At 39.3% G+C, this 16,777-nt stretch overlaps 1 protein-coding gene across 1 annotated transcript in view; it reads right to left on the bottom strand.

Moving 5' to 3' along the window:
- ESR1 (estrogen receptor 1) overlaps positions 1–16,777 on the bottom strand; it is a 196,138-nt gene that overhangs the window by 120,223 nt on the left and 59,138 nt on the right. The window contains 2 exon segments of the mRNA XM_006779331.2: positions 1–2; positions 4–71. The exon segment at positions 1–2 is cut by the window's left edge and continues 278 nt beyond it. Coding sequence (XP_006779394.1) covers positions 1–2; positions 4–71 — 70 coding nt within the window.

Genomic DNA, 16,777 nt, shown 5'->3' with positions numbered 1-16,777 from the left:
CCTGCTCTCCCCATCGTCCCTTTGGCGCTTGTGTTTCAACATTCTCCCTCCTCTTCGGTCTTTCCGTAACCCTGAGAACACAGAGATATAAAACAGCTTATTCTTTTTATCATGTAAACTTTCGTACTATGCTAATAACCCTTAATTCTATTTGAAGAAATACCATGAGGTACAGATATGCTGGTAAGTGTTTGACAACCAGCTGTTCCAGAAAAAATTTGAAAGGCTTTGATTGGTAGCATTCACTGGTTTCCATTGTATAAATACTCCTACCATGGCAAATTTCAAGCTACTTATCTGACATCAAGCAGCTTACAAAACTCCTGAAAACTGAATAGGTTTTTGTGAACCAGTACAAGTTGGCTCCAACAAACCGTGTGTGTGTGTGTGTGTGTGTGTGTGTGTGTGTGTGTGTGTGTGTAACAGATGCTATGAAAAGAACAGAATTATAGCCCTAGCCAGTTTGGCTCAGTAACTAGAGCATCGGCCTGTAGACCAAAGGGTCCCAGGTTCAATTCCATTCAAAGGCACCTACCCTTGGTTGCAGGCTCCTCCCTGGCCTAGGGCCATGGTTGGGGCTCTTGCAGGAGGCAACAGATCGATGTGTTTTTCTCACATCAATGTTTCTCTCTGTCTTTCCCTCTCTCTTCCACTCTCCCTAAAAATCAATAGAAAAATATCCTGGAGTGAAGATTAACAAAAATAAATGTAATAAAATTATAATTAGTTATCCTTGTAATATAGTTTAGCATCAAACACTGCTTCTGCTATGAATATTCTTTAATAATAAATTAATGCAACAAAGACTAGTTGAAAAGATTAGTAAAAATTGATAAACCTCTGGCTAGACTCACTAAGGGAATAAGAGAAAAGACTCAAACAAAAGCAGAGATGAAAGAGGAGAAGTTACCACAGACAACACAGATGTACAAAGGATCATACAAGAATTCTATGCAAGACTATAGGTCCCCAAATTCAATAACCTAGAAGAAATGGATAAGTTCCTAGAGATATATAATCTTCCTAGACTGAATCATGAAGAACTGGAAAATCTAAATAGAAAGATCAACAGTGAGAAAATTGAAACAATTATCCAAAACCTCCCAAAAAGTAAAAGTACAAGAGCAACTGGCTTCACTAGTGAATTCTACCAAACATTCAAAGAAGACTTAATACTTATCTTTCTCAAATTCTTCCAAAAAAAATGAAGAAGAGGCACTAATTCCTAACACATTCTATGAGGTCAACCAACATAACCCTGATACCAAAACCTGGCAGAAACCACACATACACACACACACACACACCAGACCAATATCTCTGTGGAATACAGAACAAAATACTAACAAATCGAATATAGCAACACATTAAAAAGATAACACATCATGATCAAGTGGATTCACCCCAAGAGTACAAGGAAGGTACAACACACACAGTCAATCACTGTGATATACCACATGAACAAAATGAAGGGTAAAACTCATGTGATTATACCGAGAGATGCAGTAACATACCAGTGTCATTACCAGTGACATCATTGCACAAATATTTTATAGTAACTCAAAGCAAATCGAACTGGAATTGAGGAGAAGGTGAAAGATGACCCAACTTCTATTTTAGCCCAGGTTAAATGAGAGTGGCTGATCAGAACCTATGTCTTCCTTCTTAGTTGCATAAAGACATGGCACATAAAAATGGCATGCATAATTAAAATTCAAAGATAAAATTAAAAAGTCATTCTCTGCTCCCTACCAGACATTTTCCAGTATTATTTGTAGAGCAGGGACACAAATTGATATATATTTTACTTAAGCTCACTCCCCTTCATCTAACTCACTTTACCTATCAGTGAAAAAAACAACAACAAAAACACAAAAAACACCAAACTACCAGTTCCCAGAGCAAAGGGGAAAAAAAAACAATTAGCTTAAATGAGGCGAACATTAAACAGGCAGGCTCTTGATGGTCAAGACGTTTATTTGTAGCCAACGGCATTTTTTGGCTGATATAATGCCGTATAAACAAGATGTATTGTCATTCAGGACATGAAAATGTCATTTTCTAGAAGAGTCGGGTAAACTATTCAGCAACACAACACAGCTGCTCTGCAATGGATATGCTAGTGTACACACATTATTAGTTCTCAAGTTGTGTCACTGAGTAAATACTGGCGTCAAAGCAAATTTCTTTTAAAACTTTAAGTTTATGATAATTCAAGGATCACCCGCTGGTTTCATGTGAGAGATTGAAAGAAAAACATCTGTCATCCAGCAAGCCCAAGGTAAGTGTGAAATGCCACCAGTTTTCCTCGTATCCCCTTGGGTTAAGCCTTCTCTAATATCCTTGTCATGCTGCTGCAAGGATTTGGGGAAGCTGAGGATAGAACCTCTACTTACGAGCATCGGTGTGAATCTGCATGGTTCTAATCCACTGGGAAGTGTCAGCTTAAGGGAATTTTATTAAACTAATAAACACAGGCAACTGGACTGAGAATGAAAGGGAGAGAAGTGATGCACAGGGCGCTTTCTGTAATTTAACACCAAAATTGTTATATTATTATAATTTAATACCACTATTATTATATTATTCCCAATCTGTCTGGAATTTGGGAGTCATGCCAGGGACTGAGTCCTGGCCAGGAGAAAGGAGATGAAGACATATCAACTGCTTAAACAATTATGTTCTGAGCCTAAAATAAGATCTGTCTTACTGCGTCAAACCAGGTATTTTGAAACACAATTTTAGAGTTCATCTCATCATTCCTTTTTTTTTTTTTAATTCTTTAAATTCTTTGGCTTGGCTATTGTATCTCAAGAAAAATTAATATACTATCTGAATATTCATTACTTAATAGAATTCATTGGATGATTTGCTTCTAATACATTCTACTTTTTAAATTTTCTTTTTTTTTCCTCATATTCTGTGCCTCTACAAAAATGCTAGTACAACTTCAGTAGTTATTTTTCCAGTTCCCAAGACTACTGTAATGTAATGTTAAATATTTCAGACATTTGCATAATAACCTTTGTTTTGTTTCTCAATAATTCCACATTATTCACGGGGTATTAAGAAACCAAAGTGATACACTAGAAGCCTTTAATTCAACATTGTTGAAGGAAACAGTAGTCCTGATTAGTTGAGAATTAAATAAAGACAAGAACTGATAAAACTTGCTTCAAGGAATTTCCCGGCATCAGTTCCAATGTTACCTCTTCAAACACTAGTGAATCCTATAAGGCCGGAACTGTTCTAGTCCCCCCACTTAGCCGAGTAAAGAAGTTTAGCATAACTACCAAGCCCAAGGTCACACCAAGGACAGTAAAATAAATTTGAACATAGGTGAAATATGTCACTATTGATTATTATTAATATTCTCATTGTCTCCAAGTGTATCAGGTCAAGAGGACTATGAATTATCCAGTTCATTTTACTTAATGCTCTTTCCTTTCCTCTTTCAATCCCAAAAAATCAACACAACCTAGGATTTCTTCATATGTCTATTCCCGCCACCACCCTAGTTCTCACGCTAACCCTTCTTGCCAGCATCAGTGCAACTGCCCCTAATTTGTCTCCTTGCCTACCTTTGATCTCCCTTCCAATCCAATTAACTTCCAATTGATTAATCTCCATTATACACCCATTTTATCCTGTATTGTCTAAATCCTTCCAAGACTTTCTTAGCCTACAGCAGGAGTTGTTTAGCAAGGTCTGAAGATGCTTAGTGTCCTATGGGGATATCAGAGGTGGTGTGGTTAAGGCTATGTTTTTATATATGTGTGTTTGTATTAGGATTGGGGAATAAGTAGTTAGAATTTAATATAAGGAAGCAGGGTTTTTTGGCTTTTGTGAGTTTTTTGAAATATATTTTTTTTACTGATTTCAGAGAGGAATGGAGAGAGCGAGAGAGAGAGAGAGAGAGAGAGAGAGAGAAACATCAATAATGAGAATCATTGACCAGCTGCCTCCTGCACACCCCCTCACTGGGGATCAAGACTGCAAACCAGGCATGTGCCCTGCCTGAGAATTGAACTGAAACCTCATGGTTCATGGGTCAATGCTCAACCACTGAGCCACACTGACTGGGCCAGAAACAGTTTTTAATAGTCAACTCCAGTCATACTAAGGCCCACCATTGTGGCCAATCACGTATGCAAGCCCAGTCAGGGCTCTCCTTCATCTCAGGCCCCAGAGCTAAGTTCTCATTTGCTGTGACAATGGGGAATGATGGAAGAGAACAGTTGCAGCAGCACAACTGAAGAAAACTCAATTAAAATGCTGTCAGCCCTGCCCGGTCATGCATGTTCCATCATAGAACATGTGCCCACATGTTCACAACAACCCAAGTCTCCATCTGCCCTGTTGAGCTGATGCTGTCTGACCAAAAAGCACTCGAAAAACACAACTGCAAAATAACATAACGATTCTTCTCTGCAGTTAGCATGTATTTTATTGTCAGGAAAACAAGACCCATAAAAGTTACTGGTTTTTAGATTAATTCTTCTGCAAAGCAAGTGCATAGACCATATTAATCTCTCTCTTTGCCAAATCACATTGGAAATTTATAATTTACTAGAGGCCTGGTGCACGGATTCGTGCACTGGTGGGGTCCCTCGGCCTGGCCTGCAGACATTCCCCGAGGGGTCCTGGATTGCGAGAGGGTGCAGGCCAGACAGAGGGACCCCAACGGTGCATGATTGGGAGAGGGAAGGGACCGAGGAAGGGTTCCAGGGCATGTCCGGCCCATCTCGCCCAGTCCCGATGGGCCGGACCCCAGCAGCAAGCTAACCTATCAGTCAGAGCATCTGCCCCCTGGTGGTCAGTGCACCTCATAGTAACTGGTTAAACGGTCAAATGAACGGTCAGACACTTAGCGTATTAGGCTTTTATTTATAGGATTTTAATGATATTTGTCTCAAATTTAATTTTAAAAGGGACTGCATTGTTTCTATTCTGACTTGTTGCTCTACTGTTTATTTGTTTTTTAATGTCCCTTGTGGAAGCTAAAGCAACCAAAGAGATAGCCTTCCTATAAGAGCGCAGTGTTTTGTAATTTTCCCAGAAGTCTAGGCAGGGAGGGGAAATCGATCACAGATTTCCACGCCTTTAGCTACATGTCCAGTCACGCTGCCTTATCCCAGCAACAAAAAGCCAAGAGTCAAGGTCCAAGTCAAGTAAGAGGGTAAGTCACAACCCACATGTGTTCTCAATAATATACTTTTTGATTTAAAAGTATAACATTCACTCTTAAAACTACTGTGCATTTTAATAAAAATGCTAATAAAACCTTGCTTCTGGAGACAGCTGCGGCAGTCTGTTCCATAAGAATCTCATTTATTAATAACAAAATTTATGGGGTGAAGAGAAAAGCAATCCTTATTTTTCTTGCCTGGCTCAATTCCCCTGTAATATCTTAGCGATGAGTCTCCTGCTGGCAGGCATTCTGTAGTCAAAGGAATAAATAAGACACCAGGGCTCGCCTGGGACTCTCTCTCTCTCTCTCTTTTCTCCATTCCTTAGCAGCTCTGCAACTCAGATTCATTGGTTTCCTTCTCTAACCTGTAAAAGAAACAGCTGGTCTCCCCGCCTCCCCAGGGGTCTTTTCTTTGTTGCATGCTGCTTGGTGAAGAGTTGGAGATAAATAAAGTGCCTGTTGTCTCTGATGTGGATATGGATGAGTCTTCCCACCCTTGCTTGAGTCACCAACACCCAATTACATTCTCTTGGACAGAAGTGCCTGCCAGTGGGACAGTCATCATCCAACAGTCCCAAAAGTGGGTCACAAGCAAGGTCATCCCAGCAGGAGTTTTAGCAAATCCTCAAGTGGGTGCCTGTCATGTTTCTCAGGGCTTACAAGGGGGTGTTCCTTTTTATAGACTCTCCTTTTGGAACTTTGCCACCTTAACTATATGAGAGACCTCTGGATATGCCCTATAACCCCAAAACCCAGTGCTGGGCCAATTAGGGGCTCAATAAATACATGTTACATGATGAATTTATCCTGGTGGCTAGTACAAATCACCGGGGCTCCTTTCATAAAATATCACTCTGAACAAGTCCTAAGACCAGAGAATGATGAAATTAAGAATTATCAAAAGCCTCAATGATGACAAAGTTTGACCACCCTATTTTAAGAGAGCTCAGCAAAAGGAAATAGCTCATTCTTATCACTGATACATCAGGCCCAATTCTATCTCACCATGCTACACCTAAGGAGTTCCCTGTTGCCCCGATCCAGAAAATTCCTCTCTGAAACCTGCCTCAATTTTGTTTCTCAATGATAAGGCTATGCCTGGTTCTTTGTACTTCCCCCTAGACTTAATGCTGTGCCTTGTAAATAAACTCCCTTTCTGAAGTAATGATCAACGAATGCTTTATGCAGTGAATTGAATCAGCGCCTTTCAAAGAAGACAGCACTCCACTGAGGGCAGCAGCACTATCCCAGGGCCAGCCTCTCTACAGAATCTCCATTTTCCTTTCCTCTGACTATATTTCAGTGTTAGCAACTCCTCCTTCAATCCAAACAAAGTAGCAGATAAATTATACTGTGATTTATTCCTGAATGCCAGATCTCTCGCCCCATCTCATTTGAATTCCATTACTCAGTCTTACAAGTTCTTATCGACTTAAAAAAAAATTAATGCCTCTTGATGCAGGCGGCCTGTCCACATTGTTGACTTCACCAAGTACCCACTGGGTCCTCTGCTTACAGCTGCTGGAACTGAAATTGTATTGCAAATATCTTAAGCAAGCCGGGTTATCAAATGTCAAATGCTAAGTTTATGCTGCTCCAGAGCACATGTCCTTCAATGGGCAGACACTTAGCAACCTGACCTAGCTACTAGTTTCCTATAAAAACCTAGATTTTACTGCTGGAGAGAGAGAAAGAGCAAGACAGAAAGAAAGAAGCCTGGGGTCAAAGTACAAAAGTTGATGTCAGTGATCACTAACATAGGGGAGCAGAAGAATCTCCAAAGTAAGTGGCCAGAACACTCTCAAACCTAGATGAGCTGCATGGGTAACCTTTCAAAAATCTGTGAAAACAGTTCAAGACTTAGCAATGTATCAGGCAGGGCTAACAGTCCAATCATAAGTTACATTTACAGAATGAGGTCCATGCCATCATTTGATTTTTTTGAAGTCCTAGTACCTTCAGAAAGAAAGAAAGAAAGAAAGGGAGGGAGGGAGGGAGGGAGAAAGAAAGGGAAATAGAGAGAAAGAAGAAAGAAAGAAAGAAGGAAAGAAAGAAGAAAGGGAAAATTTTCCCTTTGGTGACAGCATGGAGGGACCTAGAGAGTATTATGCTAAGTTAAATACTAACTTAAATAAGCTAGTCATAGAAAGACAAGTACCATATCATATGATTTCACATTATATGTGGAATCTAATGAAAATAAACTAACAAACAAAGTAGAAACAGACTCAAATTCACAGAGAACAGACTAACAGAGGGGAAGGGGTTGGAGGAAAAAGGTGAAGGGATTAAGAAAAAAAAACCTCATTGACACAGAAAAGAAAAAATGATTATGCGCCTTCCTGGCCCTGCACTTATTGCACCTGCATCCATTTTTAAAAGCCATTCATTCTGTTCATGTGTAGTCGATGTCAGAAGTTAGGATAAAGGATTGAGAATCAGAATGAAGACTGCAGCCCAAAAGGAAAAAAAAATGCTCCTATTGCTGTAACTTCAGGAAAACTTCTTAGACTTTAATTACAGTTCACAAAATTATAACTAGTGTATGCCCCAAAGGGAGATCCAGATGAAACACTGAGAAGCAGAGTCCAAGCTTTCTTGGTGGGCAGACTTCCCCAGAGCTTGCTTTCGCTTATGGGGAGAACACAGGCAGGCTTTTGCCCCTTTCCATGAAGGCCAGTGCCACATACATACCAACCTGATTATTTTTTAAAATTCTTGACAATTCCCTGGCCGCAGTGGCTCAGTGGTTGAGCATTGACCTATGAACAAGGAGGTCACAGTTCAATTCCCGATCAGGAGACATGCCCTGGTTGCAGGTACCATCCCCAGTGTGGGGTGTGCAGGAGGCAGCCGATCAATGATTCTCCCTCATCACTGATGTTTCTATCTCTCTCTCCTCTCCCTTTCTCTTTGAAATCAATAAAAATATACTTTAAAAAATAAATAAAATTCTTGACAATTGATAGGTGTCTATCTCTTTCAATATGAGTACATTTTTGGGAATGGTGATGGTCTATAAAGCATATTGTTATTGTGATGATAGGTCTCCAACAAACAATCTGAAAATATCCTGTTTCAATGGGCAGGGCTTTGATCCAATTCAGAAAGAAGCTAGGAGAGCTGAACACCTGGGTTTTTAGGTGTATTCATAGGGATTCCCCAGTTTCTCAGGCCTCCAGCTTTCAGAAAAAGGCTTGTGTAATCATGACGTTCATGAAAGCTGCCTGAATTGCCTGGTGTGGAAAGTATAGAAGTCATTACAAGCAAGGGGATGGACTTGCTTTGTAACTGAATTAGAAATCTTATAAAAACTAGAAAGAATATTTAGTTGGGAGTTTATTCGATGGGATAGTCAATCCAATATGTTCCTTAGAGATGATACTGAGGTTTTCCTTAGTAGATGATGTGAAGGCAAGCTTAGCTAGCTACCTGAGTAGCATATTTATGCAATAATAATAAAAAAATGAACTGACAAACAAAAGAGAAACAGAGGCTTAGATACATAGAACAGACTGGCAGCCGTCAGAGGGGAGGGAAGAGTGGGAACTGGAAGAAAGTGAAGGGATTAGGCCAAGAACATATATGCATGACACACAGACGCAGACAACAGTGTGGTGACGGTGAGAGGAAGGGGGTTGGGGGCCTGGAGGAGGTGGGGGAAGGGACAGTAATAATAAATATTTTTGTGGGTTTTTTTTAATGTGCATTTTACCAATTTCAAAGAGGAAGGGAGAGGGAGAGAGAGAGAGAAACATCAATGATGAGAATCATTGATCAACTGTCTCCTGCATGCTCCACACTGGAGATCAAGCCCACAACCCACGCATGTGCCCTGACTGGGAATCGAACCGTGGCCTCCTGGTCCATAGGTTGATGCTCAACCACTGAGCCACTCCAGCCGGTCTCTAATGAAGTTTTTAAAAATAAATACCTATCACCCCCCAAAAAGAGAAAAGCGTTCTGTTGAAATGGCGATATGTAGGCAACGTTCACCTGTCCCGCCCTGAAGGCAAAGCCAAAGGCGAGCAGTATCTCCGTGGAGGCCTGTTGTCCTGTATAATGTGGAGAATGATTTGCACATCATTTCATTGAAACATCTGAGATATTAAATCGCATTTTATAAATGAAAGGCCGGAGGAGGTAACGTGGCTTAGCCCCGAGCCACACAATTGGGGACTGACAGAAATCAGAACTCAACACTGCTAATCCCAACGCCCATGCCCTTTCCCTGCTGTACTAGCCCCACTACTCGCGTGATTGGTCACAGTTCTAATAAAATGGTGATTTGCCTTATGGGCTTGTTGACCCAGGACACAGGATATGCAGGATCCTGTCATTATTTCTTGATATTATGTTCATTATGAGCGATCTCACATCAGCTTCATTGTACATAACACAGTAACCTGAACATGCTAGCAACTTCTTTCACCGTGCATGATGATTTTCAACTCATTCAGAAGTCACACATTTGGCATCATTAAGCAGGATGGATGGTTCGTTTTACTCAATAGGCAGATAGGTTTCAAATATGGCAATAGATAGATGGCAAAGTCAAAAGAAGACTGAAGTCTTCTTTTAATGAAAAAGTAGACATGAGTACAAAGGATAACTTGAGAAGCTCAAAGAAATTGTAAACCCTAAATTGCAGGGAATGGAGCAGAGTAAAAAGTGCCTTACAGTAGACAGGAGAAAAAGAAGAAAATTGGCCCACTGAAAACAATGAGAGAATTGAAGACAGGGGTAAGGGAATGACAATTATTTTCCCCATGATTTTAAAGTGAATGAATAGAACACAGAGCTGCTGAAACTCAATGTTTTATTTTTCAGGGAGAAAGAACATAAAGACAACATGTAGTAGACGAAAGAAAATTTTAAGTTTGATGAAAGGTCCTAAATGGAAACAAGAAAAGTGATGGGGCAAGGGGGTTAAAATGCTACTTTGAAAATTATAAGATCGTCACAACTTTTTAAAGGAATCATTTTTGAACTAAGAACCCCATTGCTAAAAGAATATTCTGGTAATTTAGTGATATGTATAATTTTAAGGTTAGTAAGTAAAAAAAAAAGGACTAATATATGTTATTCTATTTTATAATATTACAATTTCACAAAAACTGAAATATCACAGCCATATTTGGGAGAACATAATTAAAACTAAAGATACATGGACTAAAATGAAAGGGGGGAAAAAAAGATCATTTTGGTTACCAGGTCTTATCAGAATAAGTTGTTCTATTTAATCTTCTTAGGAATTCTAATAGAATAAGCTTCCTAGAGTTACTATCTCTATATTATTAATTAATCATTATAATTATTAAATACAATAACTAGCTTCTACGCCAAAGATATTAGTTATCTTAATAATTCTTCTTTGTAACTGTAATTGTCATTATTTGAAATAGGTGAAACTTAACAGACTGAACATGTTAAAAATAAAGTGTATGCATCTATGAAATCTTAATTATAATTACATAGTCATTTGGGATCATTTTCAGTAGTTCTTGGCAAAAACAAATGAGCATAATGAGTCCCATTAATGGACTGATGGATTCTGTTTACATGTGGGGGCAGGACTTAATAAAACTATTCAAAGTAGCAGGAGAGCATGTGAAGTGAAATACTAGGTACCGCTGAAAATCCACACCGTCGTGTGCATAGGGGCAGAGTGTAATGAATGAGATTACAAGTTGTTTGAGAACGTGGTTCTCACCAAAAGTCAGAAAAAATACTCAGCTAGCTAAATGACTACTTTTCGCTTTTTATCAGTAAACTAGAGGCCCAGTGGCACCGGTGGAGACCAGTGTGGTCCCTCAGCCTGGCCTGTGGGGATTGGGCCGAAACCAGCTCTCTAACATCCCCCAAGGGATCTTGGATTACAAGAGGGTGGTTCTCAGGTGACACACCCCGGAAGCGGGCTCCCTCCTCTCTGGTTCCAGGTGCGTCACCTGAGAACTGCAGCTACCAAGTCACCACAGCTCGGCAGCTCCTGAGTTGAGTGTCTGCCCCTCGGTGGTCAGTGTGCATCACAGCTACCGGTCAGACAGTCAGATGGTCAAACGGTCACTTAAGCTTTTATATATATAGATACTCAGCTAGTAAAATGGCTACTTACAGCTTTTTATTAAGTGGAAATGACATTAAGGGCAATCTTCTCCCACTCCTAACGTCCCTGTTCTCATAAGGCTCTGCAAGGATGTTTATATGGACGTGTTATCAGCACATGAGATCTGTCCCTCCCTGGATTTCACAAATGTCATGGTGCAAGGCAGTGACTGACACCCTGTTTTCCTTTGTGGGATTAGAAACCTTGGGACTATTTTCACCAGCTGTTCACCTCTTCCATAAAACAATATAGATTTCAGAGGGGATAATCTCCACGATTACATTGTTTTTAAATGGCTCACACAACAAAACACTATGGATTGAGTGAGACGCTTAACACTCTAACAAGGGAGCTAGCTTAAACACAGGTAGGCTGAGCAAATCATATAAAATTAAATCAGTCCACTGAATTTAACCAAAACTCATTTCAACTGAATTTAAAAATTAAGGGATTCACAAAGGAATTTTCAAATGTTACAGGGGATGCAGTGTAGCATCTACCAACCACACAGAATGCTATGGATTTGCCCACTCCAACCTGATGTTTCCTGATTGTTAACAGAGCTCAGTGGGATTCTGTGGTGATGGAAATGTTCCCTAGCTAGGCTGTCCAATATGTTAGCTACTAACCCCCGGTGGGATGTGGCTGGAGCAACTGAGGAGCTGTAGCTATAATAGTACTTAATTTTAATTCAAGTTTAAATGGCCACAGTGGCTAGTGGCTGCCTATAGGGCCATGCAGTAGACTAATGTACAATGACTAAGCAACATCGGATGATGTGTAACAGAGCTCAGGGATGACAGGGAACAGCCATCGGGGCAGGACTCAACTCTGGGTGCACATTAGAATCAGCTAGGGCATTTGGAAACAATCTGGGATGCACCCCAGGGAGTCTAACCTAATTGATTAGACTGATTGATTAGCAATGCAAGCAGTATTGCTCTCTCTAAATCAGAACAGTAAATGAGCCTGAGGAGAGATGTTTCCAGGACTGGGTTCTAGCCCCGTATTCATTTTACTTCACTGGCGGAGGCAGCCGTGAGTGGGGAAGGAGGCCCTGCCAGAAGCGGAGCAGGTGACCAAGGGAGACCGAACAGTGCTGAGGCCTCGGGTGGATTCTCAGAGACTGCCAGCGGGAGCTATACACATACAGGAGAGTGAAACATCGGAAAGATACAGACAAAGGGGGGAGGGGAAACCTTACCAAGTGTAAGAAAGAAGTAGGAAACCCATAGCAAGTGAACAGGCTAATACAGTTATTGAAAATACCGTAAAGAAAAGCCTTATAGGCTGATATCCTGACACTGGCTCATGCAGTGAGTCCATTTAAAATCCCTCCTGGTGGTTGAACCCAGTCTTCCTTCCTACACCCCTCCAACGCACTGTCTTGAATTGACACCCACTTCCTGAAACCCGTTTAAATTTCCTTGTCTTCCACTGTGTCTGGTCTTGGGTATTTCAGGGTCTACCTCCCATCTTCAGTTGACCCTCTTCCTTGGTCCCACAACCAGCTCAAGTTGGAGACTCCCTAAGTCAGCGGTTCTCAACCTGTGGGTCGCGACCCCTTTGGGGGTCGAAGGACCCTTTCACAGGGGTCGCCTAAGACCATCGGAAAACACATCTATAATTACATATTGCTTTTGTGATTAATCACGATGCTTTAATTATGTTCAATTTGTAACAATGACACAGGGGGTCACCACAACATGAGGAACTGTATTAAAGGGTCGTGGCGTTAGGAAGGTTGAGAACCACTGCCCTAAGTTATCGTATGATTCACCTGAATGGCTAGCAGATGTCCCAGGGAGTCTGTGCCAAAGCTGTGGGGTTTTTCCTTTGAGTTTCACGGCCTTGTAATGGGAGAGAACCCATGGCCTTGGTGTCATTAGCACCAAGCTCTCACCAGCTGTGCTAACCCGTGTCTAAGTTTCAGGGGAAGTTTGAGGTCACAGAGATTAGGCTGCCTTTTTCCATTGTGTTCTCTGAAGATAGGATGAATTATCTTGATTGCAGAAGTTGCCCAAATAAAAAAATATTTCAACTTTGCAATTTTGGGGGAAACAGTGTGTACTCCCGGTGGATGTGGAGCAAGCAATCAGAATGGGTGACCATGGATCAGTTACAAAAGCCTTCTGAAAAGAAACTGATGGTCGTGGGATGTCTTGCTGAGAAAAAAAACTACTTTAAACATAAAATCATCAGACTCTTTGTCAGTCATTACCTGAAGAAAACACATTCAAATAAAAGAATGGGACATAATTCATTGTTTCAGAACAATTTTTTCGCAATTGTTTGGGAAGCTTTCATTGTTTGTAAAATCTTTGTTCCCTATTTACCCCCACTGACCTTCAAGAGGGATTGAAAGCATTCTGATAGGGATTTTTTAAAAAGTTAACTTTTTCCCTAAAGCTTCATGAAGTGCCTCCTGAGTGAATCACACTGACCTTCTGGACGTCGGTTTTAAACACGGAGGGGAGAGTACATAGTTAGTGGCTTTCGTGTATTCTTGCCATTTGCAATGGAGGCTACCTCCCATCATCAACAAGCACATATATAAAAAGAAGCATTTTCATTCCCAAGAAATCTGTCATTTAATAATGATATTCCAACATTATGATGTTAATATTAAACAAGCTCACTCCCATGATATTTCTGAGTTCACCTAAAATATAGGTAAGTACCAAATGAGGAATAAACTAATTAACAGTTGTGAAATTTATCAGGTAAGTACAATGATAACAATGCACACAGTTGCATTGCAAGGTAGTTGGTCAATCTCACTTCTAAAAGACAGGAAGAAACATATAAAAAGAAAAATAATTACCATAAAGCAACGGTTCTCAACCTGTGAGTCGCGACGCCTTTGACGGTCAAACGACCCTTTCACAGGGGTCGCCTAAGACCATCCTGCATATCAAATATTTACATTACGAATAGCAACATTACAGTTATGAAGTAGCAATGAAAATAATTTTATGGTTGGGTCACAACATGAGGAACTGTATTTAAAGGGCCAGAAGGTTGAGAACCACTGCCATAAAGGAAGTTTCCTAAAAATGAAAGAAATGAAGGAGACTCTAAACTTATATAAGAATATCAAAGTTGGGCCCTAACTGGTTTGGCATCAGCCTGAGGACTGAAGGGTCCCGGGTTCGATTCCGGTCAAGGGCACATGCCCTTGTTGCAGGCTCGATCCCCAGTAGGGGGCATGCAGGAGGCAGCTGATCAATGATTCTCTCTCATCATTGATGTTTCTATTTCTCTCTCCCTCTCCCTTCCTCTCTGAAATCAATAAAAATATATATTTTTTAAAAATAATATCTAAGTTGGGTTTTTATTGTATTCATAAGTAATTCATGTACATGTTGAAAACAGAAAATACAGAGAAGGAAAAAAAAGCAGAAAATAGAAACTATCCATAATTGCCTTACCCAGTGCTAACTGCTGGTACCCCTCTGTTGCCTATCCTGCCAGAATCATTCATTCATTCATTCATTCATTTATTCACTCTCTTCTTTATGGCTAAAGTCTATATAAATTAAAGTGCTTAAGTACTATTTGTAATCTGTATAATATATATTTATATATACCATAATTTATAATATTTGCAGAATGTTCTTTTATATATATATATAATGATATCTGAACCAAGCCCACCACCATTGGATTGATTTTGACAATGTATATCAAAAGTCATAGAAAAAAAATGCTTATCTTTTGATTCAGTAATTCAAGTTCTAGGAGTAAATGCTAAATAAATAATTATCATTTGCAAAGATTTAGTGAGAAAGTCACTCATAGTCTTGTTTAAAATTTTGAAAATCAGAAACAATGTAAATACTTCAGAGCTAATAAGAGAGATACCCTGTTGGGGGTAAATAATGATAGTGAGGGCTGATCGCTAACAGAATGGCATGTTGATGAACTCCTTCGGGGTTATAGATTTAAAAGAGAAATATATTTAAGATTATTTAAAAGATATGTCTTTTAAATATCAGTAAAATGAGATAACTATGAATAATTTTTAAATATGCAAGACCTTTTAGAGAAAATGGAAAATGTTACTGAAAGTCATTTAAAAAGACTTAAAATAAATGACAAGTTCCATAAGGTTAATGGGCAGGAAGGCTATCATAATGATGTCAACCCTTCCTAAATTAATTTATAAATTCAATGAAATTTCATTAAAAATTGATTTAAAAATTCCTTGGAAGCAAAAATAGCCATAAGTAGCCAAACAATTTTGAAGAAGAACAAATTCCCTTTTAAGAAGGATTATAAAGTCAAAGTAATTACCAAGTTATGAAAATTAAAACTGTGGTATTAGTGAAGGCATTAACCCATAGAGGAAAGAAACAGTGAAGAGAGCTCAGAATCAAATTCACTCATATAGAGGAACCTCATGTCTAATAGAGGTAGCATTACAGATCAATGTGGGGGGAGACTGCATCATTCAATTAATGGCTCTGGGACACTTTGTTTATGCCAATGGAGACATAAAATTATATTCATACCTCATGTCATACCCAAAATCCCCTTTCAGCTGGAATCAGTAATAAAATGTGAAAAAGGAAAGCTGTAAGACTTTTAAAACAGAATATAAGTAAATTACTTTATGGTGTCCAAGCAGGGAAGGATTTACGAAACAGAACTCAAAGCACAAATGAGTTCTGATAAAGAAAAAGTAGGGCCCTAACCGGTTTGGCTCAATGGATAGAGCATCGGCCTGTGGACTGAAGGGTCCCAGGTTCAATTCTGGTCAAGGGCATGTACCTTGGTTTTGGGCACATACCCAAATAGGGAATGTGCAGGAGGCAGCTGATCGATGTTTCTCTCTCATCCATGTTTCTAACTCTCTGTCCCTCTCCCTTCTTCTCTGTAAAAAATCAATAAAATATATTTAAAAAAAAAAAAGAAAAAGTAGGATAAATTCCCAAAATTAAGATTTTTCCATGAAACACAGGATATCATAAGCAAAGCAAAGACAAGCTATATACTAGATTAATCTATTTAAAATACATAAATTAAAATTAGAAGATATAAAGAATTCTGAAAAATCAATAAGAAAAATACAGCCTTTCTGTACATTTTTCTTGCTGGCATTCTGTTGCTATAGTATTGGGACATAAAAATTCAAAGCTATTCTTTGTGTCTCCTTAAGGAATTTTTTTAATCCAGTACATTTGACTAGTTCATTTTCACTGAGTATTAAAAATGTTTCATGCGTCCTAGATAAAATTCACTATCAGTTTATTTTTAATGGTAATTATGTATTTTTCATTTCCATTGTAGGATTTTAAATTATTTTCTCTCCTAAGTCAAAATTAACATTTACTAATACACTGTCTTTAAAACAGTTATCTGTTTATAAAAAAGCTTATGCTTTTAATTTCCTCAATTGACTAAGTAAACTCTGTCATATAGAGTTGATTGGGTTTATTCTTCCCTGCTTGTTTTACCACCAACATAGAACATTTTTG

Source organism: Myotis davidii, unplaced genomic scaffold (assembly GCF_000327345.1).
Source record: "Myotis davidii unplaced genomic scaffold, ASM32734v1 scaffold1323, whole genome shotgun sequence".
Taxonomy (NCBI): Eukaryota; Metazoa; Chordata; class Mammalia; order Chiroptera; family Vespertilionidae; genus Myotis; species Myotis davidii.
The sequence above is the reverse complement of the archived record's forward strand: the minus strand, read 5'-3'. Positions and strand labels throughout refer to the sequence as shown.